General features: G+C 54.1%; 2 protein-coding genes across 2 annotated transcripts; both read right to left on the bottom strand.

The window, feature by feature from the left end:
* Positions 1–1453: 1453 nt before the first annotated feature.
* Positions 1454–3519, bottom strand: LOC113463036 (uncharacterized). The gene is made up of 2 exons (XM_026806520.3): positions 3163–3519; positions 1454–2139 (listed from the first exon to the last, which is right to left on the bottom strand). The coding sequence occupies exons 1-2, from the start codon at positions 3430–3432 to the stop codon at positions 1603–1605; spliced, it is 807 nt and encodes a 268-aa protein (XP_026662321.3). The 5' UTR covers positions 3433–3519; the 3' UTR covers positions 1454–1602.
* A 12460-nt stretch (positions 3520–15979) lies between these two features.
* On the bottom strand, positions 15980–17332 carry LOC148714258 (uncharacterized). Its single transcript, XM_088717823.2, has 2 exons — positions 17043–17332; positions 15980–16961 (listed from the first exon to the last, which is right to left on the bottom strand). The coding sequence occupies exons 1-2, from the start codon at positions 17238–17240 to the stop codon at positions 16098–16100; spliced, it is 1062 nt and encodes a 353-aa protein (XP_088573949.1). The 5' UTR covers positions 17241–17332; the 3' UTR covers positions 15980–16097.
* Positions 17333–20842: the final 3510 nt, after the last annotated feature.

Here is a 20842-nt window from a genome sequence, read left to right as displayed (position 1 = left end):
CAACAGCCGAGTCGACTCCAGATCGAACGAGTCGACTCCGATCCCAACGGACACTTTGTCAGGAGTTGCAGATTGTGCAGAACGGCTCTAAAAGTGTGTCTAACGGCTAGTTTTCGATGGGGATCGCTTAAATAGCCAGAGTGAACAGTAATAGGGTAAGAAAGAGAGACTCTATTCAAAGCAAAAAGGATTTCCACCTACCAAAGCCTCTTAAGAGTTAATACAAGAAAAAGAAGGAAGAAGTGCATTGAAGTCCATCCTCCAAACGTCTTCTTCACATTCAAGGCTCTCCTCTGACATCAGATCACCAGTGCATTCAAAGAGGAGACTCAGAGTTCGAGAAGCCCCTTCTTCCTCTTCCAAAATCTGTTTGAGGGCTTCTAACTCTACATTATTTATATTGTTCATATTTGCTTGTTAAGAAGCTTTTCCTGTACTCTTTACAAACTGTTTTCTTGTTACTTGATTCAATCCCTGATTGAATCAAGGTTGTAGAGGTTAGTTGGTGAGCCGAGGTTAAAACCAACGGTGTAAGGGTTCGATTGTGATCCCGGAAAAACAATCGGGTGGTTCTAGTCGGTGAGCCTGTGAAAACCGACCGAGTTCGTTGTGATCTCGTAAAACAACAAGTTGGGTTGTGAGCTTGTAAAACAACCGGCTGTAATCCGAGGGATTATAGTGAACTCCCAAGTGAAGCTTGGAGAGTGGACGTAGGAGCAAGGGTTAGCTCCGAACCACTATAAAATCACTTGTGTTTGTGATTGTTTAATTGTCTCTCCCATTCCCCTCATCCACTGCATATAGTAAACTAATTAATCCACTTGCAATAAAGTTTAATTAGTTACTCATTAAGTTTTTAATTTGCAACTATTACTTAAAATCCAATTCACACCCCCTCTTAGGTTGTCTTCTTGGGCAACACACATATACATATATATATGCATATATATGTATGTATACATATACATATATCTTTACATATATATATGTATGTATGTATATATATATATATGTATGTATATATGTATGTATATGTATGTACATACATACATACATACATACACACACACACACACACACACACATATATATATACATACATATATATATATATATATGTATATTATGTATGTATGTATACATAATGACACATACGAGTATACGACTTGGATAAAGGGAACGAAGTATAATATATTAGCTTGTTGCAATCTATATCATCAATATGTATTTTCATTAGATCACTTGGTCCCCAAAACCAATAAATACAATGATTATTTTTTCATTGCTGGTGGTCACTGACTTTTTTTTTTCTTTTGTTGAGGGCAATATATGAAGTTTGGTCACAATACCGTAACGGAATAAATAAATTCTTGATCCAAATAATTTGGAAGAGGCAAGAGTTTCAGTCATTATTTCTTCCGTATAGCAAAATAACAAGGTGATTCGAAAGAAATGGTGTGTGATGCATGAACTAGATTTCTTCTAACTGTATAATTCTCACATACATGTTCATTTACACCTCAGTATATCCCAAAATCATAAATCAAACATAATTTCAAAAACAATATACAATAATATTTTTTTTAAAAAAAAGAAAAAAAACTATCTTTTCTGCAACGCACCCATGGCAACTAAAAAACCTGATGGCTTCCGACCATTCCTTTCCAACAAGCCTTCCAATATAACTCTCTTCTTGTACTCCCCTGAATCCATGTCAACCTCTCTTGAACCCACTCCTTGGCGGCTGGAGCCATCATCCTCTACCACGCTCAAAAGTGGCGCGATGTAGAAGCAAAAGCACAAACAGATAACGGCCGAGACGCGTCCAAAGAAAACCATCACGGCCAAAGTCACCACCATGACCCAGAGCCCGGCGGCCGGTTCGAGGGACCCGGTCCGGACCGGGATTTTATTGGAGGCGGCCGTATGGATGTGCCCGGGCGAGCCGGCGTGGCTGGTCTTGGACCCGCCGCGGCCTGGGTCGAGTTTCCAGGAGGGTGGCGCCGCTCCGCTGCAGGTGCGGTGCTGCGTGGAGATTCGGGGGAGGTGCGGCTGATGGAGGTTGATGCCTGGGTGAAGTTGGGTGACTGCATCGCGTTGGAGTTGCTTGGCGTTGCTTCCGCTTCTACTGGTTCGACCCTGCAACCCAAGCAGCGAATCCCAGCTTGTTGGTCAATAGAACTGATGACATTGTGATAGAGGTCTTTTTTATTTTTATTCATTTTTTATTTTATTTTCTTTTTATAATAGCGGGCTCATACATAATGTGCGTGGATGTGCAATCCACAGAATTAAAAAGAATAAAAAAAAACAATGGAGATGGAACTCCGTAGTGATCGTTTTAAATAAAACTTTCGAAATGTTAGGCTGCAAAAAATGCCACCCAATCCACCGTATTATTTGCTTTTTTGTATATATGAGTAGTTCGATGGGGGACGTATACACTCAAAAGTCGGCAGATGTCGTAGATCAGTCGCATAGAGTAATGGAGTGCTGAATCAGCTGTCTCATCATAGACAGCAGACAGCAACGAGTGCTGACCTGTCATGCCCACAGAAAAAGTGGACCCAGGAGAACGGCTTGTGGGTCCCACCGCCGAGCGGAGGGGGCAGACCGGCGCATCCGTGCGAGGGAAGAAATGAAGAAATAGGAGTAGGAAGACCAGCAATGCCACGTCATCAACTTGAGTCGATGTGAGGCCCGTATAAGTTTCGGCCAAACGCGCGCGGACTTTTCACGCTGTTCCGATAAAAAAAAGTAGACAACGTTCACCCAATCAAGTTGATCGTTAGATATATAACACGACTTGACCGCGTTACATGCATCACACGCGACTGATACGGGTGTAGCCATCCTGTCGACGGTCAGCACGTCAATTCGGGACAATGATCGGGCCTCAAGATTCGGGCTGATCCGCGCGAGATTGACGGCTCGGCGTGCAACGCCTTCGCTCCCGCAACGCCCTCGTGGTTGGGCGAAACAAAATCTAGCTATCACGCGATTGAGGCACGTCCGACCCGGGCGTGCGCTCCGTGCCGGCTTGCCGGCCGGCCGGCCGGCGTTGCAACGCTCTCGATCAACTCTCCTGTCTACCGCCCCTCGAGAAAAGGGAAACCAAGAAAAGAGAAAACATGAAACAAAGAAATAGCGAGCCGAACCAACCTTGGAAGGCTTCTCGGAGGGACTGATCTTATGAGCCGAAGCTTGTTCGATGTTAGGGGGAGCGCCGTCGAGGGGGACGGTCTTCTTCTTCTTTCGGATTCGGGACCAGGAGAACCGGGAGAGCTTGGGCTTCGACACCGTGGAGGGGCCGCCGGGACGGTCGGAGCCGCCGGTGTCGGAGACGAGAGAACCTACGAAGCAGGAGGGCGGCAAGAAGAACCGTCTCTTCCGGCTTGGGCTTCTAGAATTATTGTTGTCCTCGGGGAACATGGCCTTTTGGGAGAATAGACTTGGGAGGGGAGAATGGGAAGGATGTATGGTGGGGTCTTGGTTTCTAGTAGTAGACCCAAACCACCTTCGTGGACAAGTTTCTTCTTCTTCTTCTTCTTTTTTCTTCTTCTTCTTCTCCTCTTCTTCTTTTCTTTTTCTTTTTTTCTTTTTTTTTTTTTTAATACAATAGCGACTCACACTCTATGAATATGGGTGCAGCCCATAAGATCAAAAAAGATAAAAAAAATACAAGGGAGACGAAACCAAAGAGTGGTCATCCGAAATAAAATTTCTGAAATGCTGAGCCACAAAGGATGTCACCCAGTCCATCGCACTGTTTGCCTCTCTATAGGCATGAGGAGCCCGATGATAAGTTTCTTCAATATATATGGTAAGATAAGTAAGATGGGGATTGGTCCCCACACCTTGAAATTTTTAATATTTATATCAATTACTAAAAAAGAAATACCAAATTGGTAACGCGCCCTGGAATGGAACTAGAAAATGTTTCGAAAATAACTTAAACTAAGGGGTAGAATAACAAGTCTGGAGTTTTATATACATTGCAATGACAGCATCAGGTATTGCTTAATTTTGAGACATTATTGCTGCTAATTTTAACTATCTCGCTGTACAACTTCATACCCAAGAAAGAGCATTTACATTTAATGGACACTCATGATCTTATAAGGTGTAAAATAAAATGACAATCCTTTGAACAGGGCTCACCATAGAGTGGTGTTTGCTGAGAAATGCACAGAAATTGTAGAAGGCAAAGAGACCTAGTAGCTTTTCTTTGATAAGAGAAGCCATGAGGTCACCAACTTCCTTCACCTTTCAGTACAATTTTACGGAGATTTATGTTTTTGGTAATCGGATTTTTTTCAATAAGTTCAGCCCATCGGAAGCTTCTCAAGCCCCAGTTCATTCAACCAGTGAAGTACTTATATAGAAAGTCAAACAAAAATTGTGTCGAGAAGCAATATTACATGTTCATTTTTTTTTATTTTTATTTTTTTTGCTTTAATGGTATGATCAACCCGTTAAAGCAAAAAAAAAATAAAAATGTAAGCATTATATTTGGTGAGCTGATGGAGGTTGTGCTGTAAGCAAAAGCACATGGGCTGCTGCATTGATTTAATTTGACTTTAGGATAACTAAATATTTGCTTTACGTGAATGAATTGTATTGATTGCTTCAATTGTAGTGTAGCACTTCCAAATATAAAGTAGCTATCCATTGCTTTGATATAACTCTTAGTTATAAATAAGCTCAATTTGAGTTCCTTCCACTTATTACGGTCAATTTCCTTATCACCACCAATTTAAGGTCTCCCATGTTATATATAGTCACTCATTATACATATAACTTAGTTACCCTTATTGCATCAAGTGGTTGGTTGATCTTTAACCCTTTTCGCCTAACTTAGTCCTCGCTAAATTGGAGGTATATCGATCCCACTCTTCTTTGCTTTCATTTTTCCCCCTCCCTCCCTCCTTCTCTCCCCCCCCCCCCTCTCTCTCTCTCTCTCTCTCTCTCTCTCTCTCTCTCTCTTTGGGTTAGGAAGATGCACAAAACTTGTTGATTAGTAAGAGGTTTAGGAGGATCAATATAATGTGATGTCATGGAATGTCGATATTTGATAGGTCCCAACCAAAGATGGAGTCGAATGGAAGAAAAGAAAGAATTGGTAAACTACAATGGGTGAAAGCGAACCACTGTACATTCAAATGAAATAGCTCTCTTTGGGTGAGAGACAACCCATGCAAGGCAAATGCTCTACTTCACGTTTATCAATCCCAAGACAGTTCACTCCATTAAATACTTTCTCCCCCTCCTCACGAGAGACTCGGGCCATCACTTATCAACTCCTCGCCATCACTCATCCACTCTCTCGTCCACGCCCTCCCGTGCTTCGGAATCCATCTCCTCTCCTCGTCCCACGTCCACGACGTTGTGTCGAACCTGCGTGCATGGCGTCGAACCGCTTCCTCCGTCATCGCGGCAACCGAACTATTCTTCCTCCCGCTCCCATCGCGACCCTCTTCCTTTCTATGTGCTTGCCTCGTCGCCGAACTGCCCTCCGCTCCCCACAGGTTCCGACGCGGTGGCTGTCGTGCGTGGGATATGGTTCAGAGACATTAGATAGCGTGGGTTTGGCTTCCGGGCTCGTCGGGGTTTGGAGCATGCATCAATATTATTATAATATTTTAAGATGAGTGCTACATTCATAATGGGTGAACAAGGATCAATAGCACCTTGTTGTTGGTGGTGTTGATGCTCTTGTTTTTTGGTTCACATATGACAAAATTGTGGAGTTGGTCAGCAGAAGGATGCTACAACGTTTGCAAGAGAACCTCGTTAGTGTAACACTTCCACACGTCTTTCTCCGGAATAGGTGGGACAGAGATCTCTTTTATTCCTTCTGAGTCTCTTGTGTACTTAAAAAGAGATACATGGCTTGTTCAATGCAACAACTTCCACATCTTTCCCCCGACTCCTTCCATTAATTTCCTCTAACTTAGATAATAGATTACTATTTGACCGATCAACAACTCGATGGTGGCAGCTCAGCAATGGGCACACGTCTTCTATACGCCTTTAATGTAATTATGCTCATACAAACAATTAGATTATTATACGTGTATAGGCTCATAGGCCTCTTTTATCAAAAGAAAGTAAAAAAACATTATGGTTAGTAGCAAATTTCTTGATCACTCTACTATATTGTTTTTTTTTTCCAGATTTTATATATAAAGATTGAGCTGAACTTATCCGTTCGATAAATTCTTAAAAGAAAATGTGTGTGTTTTTTAGTCATCTATTTGTATGAAACATATGTCTCAGCAACTACAATTCACATAACCTATAAAAAAACTACCGGAATAAAGAGAACTATAGTTCACATAGATTTTTTTTTTTTTAAATTTTGCGGAATATCGGCCTTTTTCCAACATACTTTGCATCGTGCCTTTTTAGGCTTTATATTTCAAAGAGCGGCGGCAATAGGTGGGGAAGGTGCAAGTCATTTTACTGGGACATGAAAACTAAAGCAACATGGAGGACAATGACATTTCTCAGCTTTATTTTTTCAGGACAAGAGCAAAATTATCATCCTTAAAACAAGTTTTAAGCCGTTTTCAAGCATGGATCTAAGAATCCTTTCATCCAATGGCTGCCCTATTCTACGTGGGAAATTAGTTTGTTGGGATCAATTGGGCTACCATGTGCATTGGATTGTTTGACCCCATGAAGCTAGACCTGTCAATCACTAGTGGTCATATTATATTTACGATGGCGTCTGTTACGGGGGAACTTAGCCACCATGCCCCACGTGACCGGCACGCGCGCCCAGGAAGACTACGGCTGCCCCTTGATCCAGCAATCCGACCTCGGGTCGGATATCTTCGGCTCCGCAGCCCGACCCCGAGTCGGCTGCCCCTTGATCCAGCAATCCGACCTCGGGTCGGATATCTTCGGCTCCGCAGCCCGACCCCGAGTCGGCTGCCCCTTGATCCAGCAACCCGACCTCGGGTCGGATATCTTCGGCTCCGCAGCCCGACCCCGAATCGGCTGCCCCTTGATCCAGCAGTCCGACCCCGAGTCGGTTGCCCCTTGATCCAGCAATCCGACCTCGGGTCGGCAATCTCTTGACAACAACAGACTGTTCTCCTGAGGCACGCCGCGGCCCCCTGCTCCACTACTCCCTGCAACGGCCGAATCCGGCGCTGCCCCACGATCCCCTGTAACAACCGTACAAAGCGGAGCTCCACTACGCCCTGCCATGGCCGTACCCGGCGCTGCCCCACGACGCCCTGTAACGGCCACGTCAGTGGCAACCCCATCGTGCCACACGATGACCAATCCCCAGAAAAACCCCCCAGCCTGATATATATGGGGCTGGGGGGGAAGGGGGAGGGTAAGCAAGATTCTCCATAGCATCATCTTACCTGCTACCTCTCCTTCTCCTTCGATTCCCTCTAACTTGATCGTCGGAGGGCCCCCACTACCCCAGTGGTGGTGCGAGGCTTGCTTGCAGGTTTCCCGGCGGAAGGTGGAGCGCAACCAAAGCAATTCAAAGGGAACCCCGTTCACACCGCTGTGCCAATCGTTCTCGGTTTGGACCCCCAGCAACAGTTGGCGCTAGAAGGAGGGCCCGGATCTCAGAGCGATCGTAATGGCACGGCGAGGTGGTTGTGGAGCTTCCAATGCTTTCGGTCGCGGGGCCTCTCGTGCCACTGGCCGGGAGGCCGCTGCATCTCCAACACGCTCTCAGCAACACTCCACCGCCCCACCGCCCATTCAGATGGTCGAAGCCGCCCAGTTCGACCAGCTAACCCAGCAGGTTCGCACCCTCGCGGAGGCGGTGCAGAATCTGCAGGGTGCGATGTCCCGGGCGCCGCAGCAGGCTCAGGAGCCGCCGCTGCTTGAGCGTTCGCCTGTCCTCCTCAACCCGCGCTCCTTCCTCTCCCATGGGGAGGAGCGCCGGCGCGAGGAGGATTCTCGAGCACGCTCCATTCTGCCGGGACCTTCCCACCGGAGCTGCGCGGGGTACGAGAGGCGGGCCCGGGCGCGTTCCCAGACCCCCCAGTCCTCGAGGAACCCGCGCTCCAGTCGGTCCCCCTCTCGCCGCTCCTTGTCCCCCACCCACCGGTCGCGCTCCCTGGACCGGCGGGTGGACGATCTCCACCGACAACTCCAGGTCCTGAAGGGCCATTCCAAAGATCCCTTCGCCGACTTAGAGATCTCCTCCCAGCCGGCGCTCGCCTCGAGGATCCTGCGGACCCCGAATCCGCCGGGGTTCAAAATGCCGGCGATCGAGCCCTATGACGGGGCGGCGGATCCGCGGGATCACGTCGAGAGTTTCAGGACCCTTATGCTCCTCCACGGAGCATCAGATCCCCTTCTCTGCAAGGCTTTCCCGGCAACCCTCCGTGGCCCGGCGAGGGCATGGTTCGCCGGGCTGGAGGCTGACTCAATCCGGTCCTTCGACCAGTTCACTCACCTCTTCATCACTCATTTCGCCGTCAGTAGCCGGCGGCGACTGGTCTCCGACTCCCTCTTTGATGTCCGGCAAAACGAGGGAGAAAGCCTGCGGGATTATCTTACCCGCTTCAACAGGGCTACGCTGGAGGTCCGGAACCTGAGTCAGGAGGTAGCTCTTTCAGCCCTGAAGCGTGGCTTCCGGAAGGGCAGACTCACCTTCTCCCTGGACAAACGCCTGCCGCGGAGCTTCCCAGAGCTGTTGTCCCGGGCGAACCAGTATGCGGACGCCGAGGAGGCGGCCGCCCACCGGAGCAAGGAGGCCGCCGAGATCCCTCAAAAGCTTGGGAAGAAAAGGCGGAACGAGGCACGCCAGAGGAGGAGCCCGACGCCTCAGCGTCGGTGCAGAAGCCCATCGCCGGCGAAGAACCACGGCGCCCCACGCCCTCGTTCTCCGCCCCGACGTTTTCACCAGTACACCCCTCTCCTGACTCCCCGGGCCCAGATCCTTATGGAGATCAAGGGGCGGGAGGACCTCCCGGCCCCGAGACAGATGCGGAGGATTCCTGGGAAGAGGCCCTCCCGGGCGTACTGTGAGTACCACCGAGACCACGGCCACGACATGGAGGACTGCTTCCAGCTTCGGGACGAGATCGAGGCTCTCATCCGCCGGGGGCGTCTCGGTCGATATGTGAGCGACCGACGTCCCCCCGCGGACCCGCGTCCGGCCGACCCGGCCCCTCCGGAGCCTCGGGAGCAGAATCGACCCGTTGCGGGCGTAATCCACACTATCACTGGGGGCTGCCCCCGGCCCGTGAGGAAAGCAGGGGGCTCGACGGAAGCGTTAGGGGCGGCCGTCGCAAAGAGGCAGAGGGTCGGCAATGTAATCACCTTTTGTGATGAGGATGTAAAGGGGGTTCAGACCCCCCACGATGACGCCATGGTGATCTCCCTCACTATGGCAAACTATGATGTAAGGCGTGTTCTTGTGGATAGTGGAAGCTCAGCTGATATCTTGTTTTACGAGGCATTCCAAAAGATGGGCTTGTCCAGACAATTGTTGCACAAAATATCCACCCTCCTCATAGGATTCACCGGTGACGCTGTCCCGGCGGAAGGTGTCGTTGAGCTGCCTGTGACTGCGGGCGTCGCACCCGCAGAAGCCACGGTGCGACTCGGGTTCTTGGTCGTCCGTGTTCCCTCGGCCTACAACGCTATCCTCGGACGACCCGGACTGAACGCCCTTCGCGCGGTGGTCTCTACGTACCACTTGCTCATGCGGTTCCCCACGGCGGTCGGGATCGGGGAGGTCCGAGGCGACCAACCGACCGCACGGCAATGTTTCCTAGCGACCCTCAAAGGGAAGAAGCCCGCAGAAGCCCTAAGCGTCGAGTCCCTTGATGCCAGAGACGAGGTGGCCTTGCGGCAGGGGGAGCCGGCCGAGGGTGTGGTCGAAGTTCCCCTCGAGGAAGGCCGCCGGGACCGGGTGGTCCGGGTCGGCGCCAATCTCGACCCGGGAGCTCGGGCCCGGTTGGTGGAATTCCTCCGAGCCAATGCCGATGTATTTGCCTGGTCGGCGGCCGATGTACCTGGGATCGACCCGGAGGTCATTTCTCACGCCCTCAACGTCGACCCGACCCACCGGCCAGTGAAGCAGAAGAAGAGACACTGTGCCCCGGATCGGATCCGGGTGGTCGACCAGGAGGTAGACAAACTCTTGGAGGCAGGATTCATAAGGGAGGTGAGTTACCCCGAGTGGCTGGCAAATGTTGTACTTGTCCGGAAGGCGAGCGGGAAGTGGAGGATGTGCGTCGACTATACCGACCTGAACAAGGCGTGCCCTAAGGATAGCTTCCCGCTTCCGCGGATAGACCAACTGGTCGACGCGACTTCTGGATATCAGCTGCTGTCTTTCATGGACGCCTTCTCCGGTTACAACCAGATAATGATGGCCCCACAGGACGAGGAGAAAACTGCCTTTATAATGGACCGGGGGCTGTACTGCTACAAGGTAATGCCCTTCGGTCTGAAGAACGCTGGCGCCACTTACCAGCGCCTCGTCAACAAAATCTTCAAAGAGCAAATCGGCCGGAACATGGAGGTGTACGTGGACGATATGCTGGTGAAGAGCCGCCAGGCAGACCAGCACATCGTGGATCTGGAGGAGACTTTCACCACCTTACGGAAGTTTCGCATGAAGCTGAACCCAGCGAAGTGCGCCTTTGGCGCTTCGGCCGGGAGGTTCCTTGGTTTCATTGTCAACCAGCGGGGTATCGAAGCCAACCCGGACAAAATCAAGGCCATCCAAGGTATGTCCCCTCCGACCAAAGTAAAGGAAGTTCAGGAGCTCGCTGGAAGGGTCGCCGCGCTCGGACGATTTGTGGCAAAATCGGCCGAACGCTGCCAACCATTTTTCAAGGTGTTAAAACGCCCAAAAGACTTCCTCTGGACTGCCGAATGTCAAGCAGCATTCGACCAGCTCAAGGAATACCTGGCGTCTCCTCCCCTACTGTCCAAGCCGCAAGAAGGGGAGATGCTCTACCTCTATCTGGCGGTCTCCCCAACCGCGGTCAGTGCGGTGCTGGTTCGGGAAGAGGCAAAGCTCCAGAAGCCTGTGTACTACATCAGCCGGGTCCTACGAGACGCCGAGACGCGGTATACGAAGGCTGAAAAGATCGCCTTCGCGCTGCTGACCGCGACCAGGAGGCTCCGCCCCTATTTCCAGGCCCATTCTGTCACCCTCTTAACTGATCAACCGTTACGACAGATCCTCGGCAACCCCGAGAATGCGGGACGGCTGGTGAAGTGGGCAGTAGAACTCGGTGAGTTCGACATCCGCTACCAGCCTCGACCCGCCATCAAGGCCCAGGTGCTCGCGGACTTCCTCGCTGAGTGCACGGTGCAGGAGGCGGAACCTAGACCGCCGGAAACGCCCAGCCTCGACCTCCCGACCTGGACGCTTCACATCGATGGGTCGTCGAACCCCGAGGGTGGAGGGGCCGGGCTGGTCCTTACCAGTCCTGATGGAGTGATAGCCGAGTATGCCTTGAGGTTTGGATTTTCAGTTACCAATAACGAGGCGGAGTACGAGGCCCTAGTCGTAGGACTCAAACTCACCGGAGAGCTCGGCATCCGGCGTTTGAAGGTCTTCACCGACTCCCAGCTGGTGGTCGGGCAGGTCCGTGGGGAGTTCGAGGCCCGGAGCCCGACCATGCAGAACTACGTCCGGAAGGTGCAAGCACTCATTTCCGACCTCGGCAGTGTCGACATCCAGCAGGTTCCCAGAAGCGAAAATGCCAGGGCCGACAGGTTGTCCCGCTTGGTGGGCGCAGAGGCGCACAACTTGTCGAGGGCAATCTACCTGGAGACCCTGGATGCCCCGAGCATCGGCGAGGCTGGAGCGGTGATGGCGATTGATCCGGAGCCGTCTTGGATGGACCCGCTCGTCGCCTACCTCGCCGAAGGGATCCTCCCTGAAGACGAAGATCAAGCTCGGCGACTTGTCAGGAAGTCCGCCCACTACGTACTCTATGAAGGGAGGCTGTATCGGACCTCGTTTACCGCCCCCCTCTTAAGGTGCCTCCGCCCCTCGGAGGCGGCCTACGTCCTCGGCGAAGTCCATGAGGGCGTCTGCGGATCGCACTCGGGGGCTAGATCCTTGGCGCACAAGATCATGAGGAAAGGCTATTATTGGCCTACCTTGTTGGAGGACTCAAAGGATCACGTACGGAAATGCGACGCCTGCCAGCGCCACGCCAACGTCCAGAGAGCCCCTTCTGTCCCCTTGGCACCAATCACCGCACCCTAGCCCTTCGCACAGTGGAGAATGGATATCCTCGGACCATTCTCCGTCGCTTCCGCCCAGCGGAAATTCTTGATTGTTGCAATCGACTACTTCACCAAGTGGGTGGAGGCAGAGCCGCTGGCCACTATCACGGAGGCGCAAGTCCGGAAGTTCGTGAAGAAAAACATCATTGTCCGATTTGGGGTACCCCGGGTCCTCATCTCGGATAATGGTCGACAGTTCGACAACAAGCATTTCCGTGACTTCTGCGAGGAATTCGGGATCGAGCATCGGTTCACATCTGTGTCGCATCCCCAAACCAACGGTGAGGCCGAGGTGACAAACCGGACAATCCTCCAAGGAATTAAGGCGCGAATCGGTCGGACGGGGCAAGCTTGGGTCGAAGAACTCGAGAACGTCCTTTGGGCGTATCGGACCACGCATCGGACCCCTACCGGGGAGACGCCTTTCAGCCTAACCTATGGCACGGAAGCGGTTGTCCCCGTGGAGCTCGGACTCCCCTCGCCCCGGGTGGCTACGCACCGACCCGAGGCCAATTCGGAGCAACTCCGAGGAAACTTGGACCTCTTCGAAGAAGCGAGGGAAATGGCGCAGGTTCGGATGGCGATGTATCAGCGGAGGGTGGCCCGATATTATAACTCCAAGGTCCGACCAAAACTTTTCAGAATCGGAGATCTGGTGCTAAGGCGAGCCAAAACATCTCAACCCGCGGAAGGTGGGAAGCTGGCGCCAAATTGGGAAGGCCCGTATAGGGTTCGCTGGGTAAACCGACCTGGCTCCTACCAGTTGGGGGCCCTAGATGGTCGAGAAATTCCAAGGAGCTGGAATTCCGCTAATCTACGGGTGTATTACCAGTAGAAAGACAAAGCCAGAAAGACAGTTCAAAAAATGTATAGTCCTTTTCATTTCAATAATTCCTGGTCACAATGGCGTGTTCGTGTGATTACAAAGAATTCCCAGAGGGGGATTGGGGAGTAAAGAAAGTAAGGAAGAGGTGGGGACTCCGTAGAGTTGAAGATCCGGGATCCCGAACCCTCCACCCGAAGCAGCTGCAATCCCACCGGGCGTGGGTGCTTCTCCCCGGAGGCGCCATCGACGCCTCACGCAAAAGACGAAAAGCCGGCGCGGACGAAGAAGAAGTGGACGAAGAAGGAGTTCACACTGCTCCTAGAGGAACGCCACCTCCAAAGGATATTCCGGCCCTCCCCAAGAGAAGGGGAGGGAAGGAATACAAGGGAGAAGAGCGCGAGGAGGCGCGATCCCGGATGAAGCGTCTAGCGCAGAGCTCAATCGGAAGGTGGGACGGAAAAGAGGGGGGATGTGATCCCGGATGAAACGCCTAGAGCGGAGTTCCACCGGGGAGAATCTCCCCGTTGATCCCAGATGAAACGGCTAGTTGGCGGAAGTCGCGAGGGGCGCACCTCCCGTTCTTCCGGCAGGGGCTTCCCAGCCACGCACCGGAGAGGAGGTCCACGATCCATGGCAACCTGAACAGCTCCGGCTTGGCAGGCTCCACCGCACCTGCACTTATATTTATAGCCAAACTGTGGCCCCCCGGTCGTTCCGATGCGGGTGGCTCCAATAAATGCGGGCGCATCGAATCCGGAGCCGTTCCGGCTCTCGAGGCGTATCCTCCCACGACCTCCTAAGCGTCGTTCTCCTTAATTGCATTCTTCATGCAGGACACTCCGGGCGGCGTGTATCCCACGGCACACGTATCTCCGCACGCGCCCAGGCCGCATCCGCCTCGAAGAACGCGCGTATCGCAGCCGCTTAACTGGCACTCCTCGCAAGCAGCAACTGGCCGATCCGATTTCCCAGGTAACGCCTCAATTAGCATTTAATAGCCTTCTGGTGTTCCCCAGGCGACGCGTCGAGAGGAGGAGAAATACGATCGCAGCTGGCCACGGAGAAACCCTGTCGAGCGGCAAGTGATAGGCGCGCGACCAACGAGCGGAATTCCCCGAGGCTCAGTCCTCGGATGCCAGGCTAACCCGATGATCATCCTGGGAGCAGACTAGCCTGAAGCCCCGACCGGTCGCCTCGGCTTGCGCCAGCCTTGGCCGACCAACAAGCGGAATTCTCCGAGGCTCGGCCCTCGGATGCCAGGCTAACCCGATGATCATCCCGGGAGCAGACTAGCCTGAAACCCCGATCGGTCGCCTCGGCTTGCGCCAGCCTTGGCCGACCAACGAGCGGAATTCCCCGAGGCTCGGCCCTCGGATGCCAGGCTAACCCGATGATCATCCCGGGAGCAGACTAGCCTGAAGCCCCGACCGGTCGCCTCGGCTTGCGCCAGCCTTGGCCGACCAACGAGCGGAATTCCCCGAGGCTCAGTCCTCGGATGCCAGGCTAACCCGATGATCATCCCGGGAGCAGACTAGCCTGAAGCCCCGACCGGTCGCCTCGGCTTGCGCCAGCCTTGGCCGACCAACGAGCGAAATTCCCCGAGGCTTGGCCCTCGGATGCCAGGCTAACCCGATGATCATCCCGGGAGCAGACTAGCCTGAAGCCCCGACCGGTCGCTTCGGCTTGCGCCAGCCTTGGCCGACCAACGAGCGGAATTCCCCGAGGCTCAGTCCTCGGATGCCAGGCTAACCCGATGATCATCCCGGGAGCAGACTAACCTGAAGCCCCGACCGGTCGCCTCGGCTTGCGCCAGCCTTGGCCGACCAACGAGCGGAATTCCCCGAGGCTCGACCCTCGGATGCCAGGCTAACCCGATGATCATCCCAAGAGCAGACTAGCCTGAAGCCCCGACCGGTCGCCTCGGCTTGCGCCAGCCTTGGCCGACCAACGAGCGGAATTCTCCGAGGCTCGGCCCTCGGATGCCAGGCTAACCCGATGATCATCCCGGGAGCAGACTAGCCTGAAGCCCCGACCGGTCACCTCGGCTTGCGCCAGCCTTGGCCGACCAACGAGCGGAATTCCCCGAGGCTCAGTCCTCGGATGCCAGGCTAACCCGATGATCATCCCGGGAGCAGACTAGCCTGAAGCCCCGACCGGTCGCCTCGGCTTGCGCCAGCCTTGGCCGACCAACGAGCGGAATTCCCCAAGGCTCAGTCCTCGGATGCCAGGCAAACCCGATGATCATTCCGGGAGCAGACTAACCTGAAGCCCCGACCGGTCGCCTCGGCTTGCGCCAGCCTTGGCCGACCAACGAGCGGAATTCTCCAAGGCTCAGTCCTCGGATGCCAGGCAAACCCGATGATCATCCCGGGAGCAGACTAACCTGAAGCCCCGACCGGTCGCCTCGGCTTGCGCCAGCCTTGGCCGACCAATGAGCGGAATTTCCTGAGGCCTAACCCTCGGATGCCTGGCCTAGCGCCGGAAGAATTTCCTGAGGCCTAACCCTCGGATGCCTGGCCTAGCGCCGGAAGAATTTCCTGAGGCCTAACCCTCGGATGCCTGGCCTAGCGCCGGAAGAATTTCCTGAGGCCTAACCCTCGGATGCCTGGCCTAGCGCCGGAAGAGTTTTCTGAGGCCTAACCCTCGGATGCCTGGCCTAGCGCCGGAAGAGTTTCCTGAGGCCTAACCCTCGGATGCCTGGCCTAGCGCCGGAAGAGTTTCCTGAGGCCTAACCCTCGGATGCCTGGCCTAGCGCCGGAAGAATTTCCTGAGGCCTAACCCTCGGATGCCTGGCTTAGCGCCGGAAGGATTTCCTGAGGCCTAACCCTCGGATGCCTGGCCTAGTGCCGGAGGAACTTCAAGAGTCAGGAGTCGGCGAGACGCTACCAAGAGTTAAAAAGGAGAAGGACGAAAGTGAAATGAGGAAACACTTTGTTTGCATTAACTTTCGTTGCATCAGGGCCGAGACCCATACAACATGGCAAAACGCCAACATACAAAGAAAAGAACAAAGAAAAAGTACAGAGGGTCAGCTTGGAGGAACCCCTGGATCGGGAACGGCGAGCACGTCCGCGAAGGGTAGGGAGACGGTTGGAGAACCGGCAGGCAATGGCATCGGAGGGGAGTCGAGGAGGGAGACCCCACTCAGGTCAATTCCGGGGTATTTAGTGGACACCCTTGCCAGGCCTTCATCGAAGCCTAAGGCAAAGGAGTCGGACCCCGCATCCGACATGTCACGGATGAACTCGGCGGACTGACGATAGGCCTGTACCGCCTGACGCCCGATTTCTGCGCTCTTCTCGGCCAGCGCCGCCTCCGCTCGCTCCGTAATCTGAGCTTTCGCTTCCATGACCTTCGCCACAATCCGCTCGTCCGCCTCGGAGGAAACCCTCAGCAGATCGGCCCGAGCCTCCATGTGCTTCGCCTCGGCAGCGACGCGAGCAGCCTCAGCCTCCTCCAGGCGCGAATGAAGCTCCTGGTTGCTCGCACGAGTCCCCTCCAAGGCCGACTCCAATTCGGCCATCTTGGCTTCAAGAGATCGGGTTCGGTTGCGGGCGTTGTCGGCCGACTGCTGGGCCTTCTCCCACCTCTCCCGGAAGTCGGCAGCCTTCCGGGACTGCTTTTCGGCTCGCTCCTCCGCCTTCCTGATCTCACTTTCGAGACCCGAGGCAACCTTGAGTTGCTCCTGAGCCTCCAACAGTTGCCTCTCGAGGGCGGCGAAGCCGAGTGCCCGCTCTTCGGCCACCTGGAGCCTCGTCTCGAGGTCCCTGGTCGTTCTCCCCGCCGCAGCCTGGCCTCCCTCCTCTACAGCTTTCAGTCGGCTCTCGGCCTTCGCCAGGAGCCTCGCCTGTTCCTCGTGGCTCTCCTCCAGACGGATCATGTACTGGGCGAGCTAAGAGACAGAAAAAATGAGAGCGTCAGACGGGGATCAATAGAGCCTATAAATGACGAAAGCGACCAAAAGAACACTCACCGACATGAGGCAGACGCAGCTGGCAGCTCCGACTTCAGGGATCCTCATCTGCCGGACCTGCCTACGGTCACCCTCCAGCAGCACCGTCTCGATGAGGTTTCGGGCGCCGGCGAAAGTGAAGGCCGACCCCGACTTCGCCCCGGAGCCGGACGGTGGTTCTGCGGCCTTACCCTTACCCATTGCTTGAGGGAGAGTCATGCCGACCGTGCTCGGGGCGGGGGCCGCGCCAGAAATCGACAGGGTCCCGCTCGGCCGAGGCCTCGGCGCGCCCCTCCTCGTATCATCCGAGGCCGACCGAGTTGAAGGCCGGGCTGGGGACCGACCGCGTCCAACCCGGCCGTCTCGGGCGCGCCCGGATGACACCTCCGGAAAAGCGGTAGTCTCATCACCGGAGGGCTGATACGGCGCCAACTGTCGGTCCGAGCCCGCGGCGTCCCCCTGATCGGTGGGCCCGGACCCGTCTGTCGGCGTCGGAGTCGCCTGCTGGCGGGGCTTCTTCGCCGGTGGGACCCCGCTCGGAGGAGTCCGTTTCTTCCTCCGGACCGCTTCCAGTAGGGACGCCCTACTAACAGCCATTGCCCTGTCCGACTGCATGACGTCGTCGATTTCTGCAAAAAGAACGAGATGGTTAGAAACTGAGAAGCTGATGGAAAGAAGAAACGAAAGAGGAGAAAAGAGCTAAAAAAGAAGAAGTGATGGCGGGCTCACGGTCGGCGGGGACCGAGCTCAGACCGACGTTCACCAAGGCATCCTCGGAAATAAGGCGAGCCACCGGGGGGAGCCGGCCCTCGGCAACCAACCCCCTCAAAACGGCGACGCCATCGGACTCCTCCCTTGACAACCTCGATAGGCCGATCGGGGACTTCATCGGCGTCTCCCAGGTTGTCCCGATTCCCCAAGAGGGATCTACGTCGATGAAAAAGAAACGCTCCTTCCAGCCATGAATGGAGGAAGGAGCCTCCTTGACGAGGCCGCACCCTCGCCGCGCCGCAAAGCACCACCACCCTCTGTCCCGGGGGTGGCCGTTCAGGCCGTAGCATTCCCAAAAGACATTCAGGATGGCGGGAACCTCGTGCATGCGGCAGAGAACCTGGAAGGCCGTCAGGGTACGCCATGAGTTCGGCACCAGTTGCGTCGGCGCCACTCTTAAACCTCGAAGCACCTGCACGACTAAGTCCGAGGGGGGAAAGCGGAACCCAGCCCGAAGGATGTCCTCATTAATGGCGACCTTCCCTGGAGGAGGATGGGACATCCTCTCCTCAGGCCCCGGGAGCGTAACGTTGCAGGCTTCGGGAAGGTGGTACCGGGCCACGAACCTATCTAGGTCTTCGGGGACCAGCTCCGACTGAATGCGGTCCGCTCTTACTTCGTCCATCCCTAACGGCCAGAGAATCTACGGTCAGGACGGGGTCAAGAGGGGAGAAGGGACCGGAACGACTGGGGTACACTAATACGAAAGGAGAAAGTACGGAGAGCCCTAAATTGAAGAGTGGGGCAACTCACCGGAAGGGAAGGAAGAACGGCTCCGAGAGCGTCAAAGGAGGAGCGAACGAACAGTCCGACGGCAACGGCAACAGCACAAGGGAGAAACTCGAGGATGCCTGTGAAGAGAAAGGCGGACGGGGGAGGGCCCCCGGTTAAATAGGCGGAAAGGCGGGTGACGCCTCGGTGACGCCAGAGGACGCCTGGCTACCGAAGGATCGTTCTCGCCCCAAAGGCGAATCGACACCATTAAGGAAGGATGTCCGCCGAAATCCGCAGACCGCCAGATCAGCGACAACCGCCATACGCCATAAAAAAAGGGCGGGGAGCTCGGAGCGCGCGCGCCTTTCCGAGGGATGGCGGCAATCTCGAAACATCACTCCCTTCACCCGTTCTCCTCCTGGTTCCAGGCTCGGAAGTGGGGGGCTACTGTTACGGGGGAACTTAGCCACCATGCCCCACGTGACCGGCACGCGCGCCCAGGAAGACTACGGCTGCCCCTTGATCCAGCAATCCGACCTCGGGTCGGATATCTTCGGCTCCGCAGCCCGACCCCGAGTCGGCTGCCCCTTGATCCAGCAATCCGACCTCGGGTCGGATATCTTCGGCTCCGCAGCCCGACCCCGAGTCGGCTGCCCCTTGATCCAGCAATCCGACCTCGGGTCGGATATCTTCGGCTCCGCAGCCCGACCCCGAGTCGGCTGCCCCTTGATCCAGCAACCCGACCTCGGGTCGGATATCTTCGGCTCTGCAGCCCGACCCCGAGTCGGCTGCCCCTTGATCCAGCAGTCCGACCCCGAGTCGGTTGCCCCTTGATCCAGCAATCCGACCTCGGGTCGGCAATCTCTTGACAACAACAGACTGTTCTCCTGAGGCACGCCGCAGCCCCCTGCTCCACTACTCCCTGCAACGGCCGAATCCGGCGCTGCCCCACGATCCCCTGTAACAACCGTACAAAGCGGAGCTCCACTACGCCCTGCCATGGCCATACCCGGCGCTGCCCCACGACGCCCTGTAACGGCCACGTCAGTGGCAACCCCATCGTGCCACACGATGACCAATCCCCAGAAAAACCCCCCAGCCTGATATATATGGGGCTGGAGGGGAAGGGGGAGGGTAAGCAAGATTCTCCATAGCATCATCTTACCTGCTACCTCTCCTTCTCCTTCGATTCCCTCTAACTTGATCGTCGGAGGGCCCCCACTACCCCAGTGGTGGTGCGAGGCTTGCTTGCAGGTTTCCCGGCGGAAGGTGGAGCGCAACCAAAGCAATTCAAAGGGAACCCCGTTCACACCGCTGTGCCAATCGTTCTCGGTTTGGACCCCCAGCAACAGCGTCCAAATCTGATCACCCAACTATAGGTTATGTGGCATCGAGGGGATCTATTTTAGTTGGACTCAGATTTCTGTGCAAATCCGAGTATGGAAAGCTAAGAGTCCTCGACTCTAGACTCAAGAATCCAACTCCAGTGGGACATGTACTTCTCATCTATAAAAGATGGCTCAAAGTATTCCCTGCCCCTATTTACACTCTAACCATTCAAATCTAATCACAAACACCATAATCGGCCTGTGGTTAGCTAACCTCCCTTGTTTCCATTCAAATCTAGAAGATATCTTTTAGGGTCCTTAGATCTGTATATATACACAAGATTTGCTCACATGGTTTCTCACATACTTTCCATATTTACGCCTCGATGTCCTCGTCAGGCTAAAGATTCAAATCTATTTAAATCTAATCGCAAACACCATAATTGCTTCGTGGTCAGCCTCAATGAGCCCGTAGGCTATAGGTCGGATATACTCTGATACTACTTATAACAATTCAGTACCTCATCCAAAAAGATTAGCCAGAAGATGTTATTTATATTTATTGACTCTATATAGGTATCCAAGATCTACCCAATACACGTCCTTATGAGTCTTCATATTTTTGACATTTCAAAGCCGCGTTGCTGCCATTTGACAAAAAGAAATATATATATATATATATATATAATTACAAAAACAACGGAAAAGGGGGAAAAAAAGGAAATTTTGCCACAAAAATCCTACTTTCTTGATCTTCCATTAGAATGACGCTTTTAAAAATCACTGCTGCTATGGATATGCATAGACAAATGGACAAAGGAAGTGATTCATGGTGGTTATGGCTAATGCCTGTGATTCATGGTGTTGATGAAATAGCAGAGGAGAGGAGATCATGGAACAATTACAGTATGGGAATTTCCCCATTCTCTCTTTTCAGAGCAGCAGAATAGGGTATCTGGAGGATAGAAGCCGACATATTATGGGAGAAGAGGTTGTTTCATGGTGTTT

The sequence above is a fragment of the Phoenix dactylifera genome, chromosome 3 (genome assembly GCF_051530095.1).
Source record: "Phoenix dactylifera cultivar Ajwa chromosome 3, Ajwa_hap1_PhDact_Kaust_v1.1, whole genome shotgun sequence".
NCBI lineage: Eukaryota > Viridiplantae > Streptophyta > Magnoliopsida > Arecales > Arecaceae > Phoenix > Phoenix dactylifera.
This window is presented reverse-complemented; position numbering and strand designations above follow the sequence as displayed.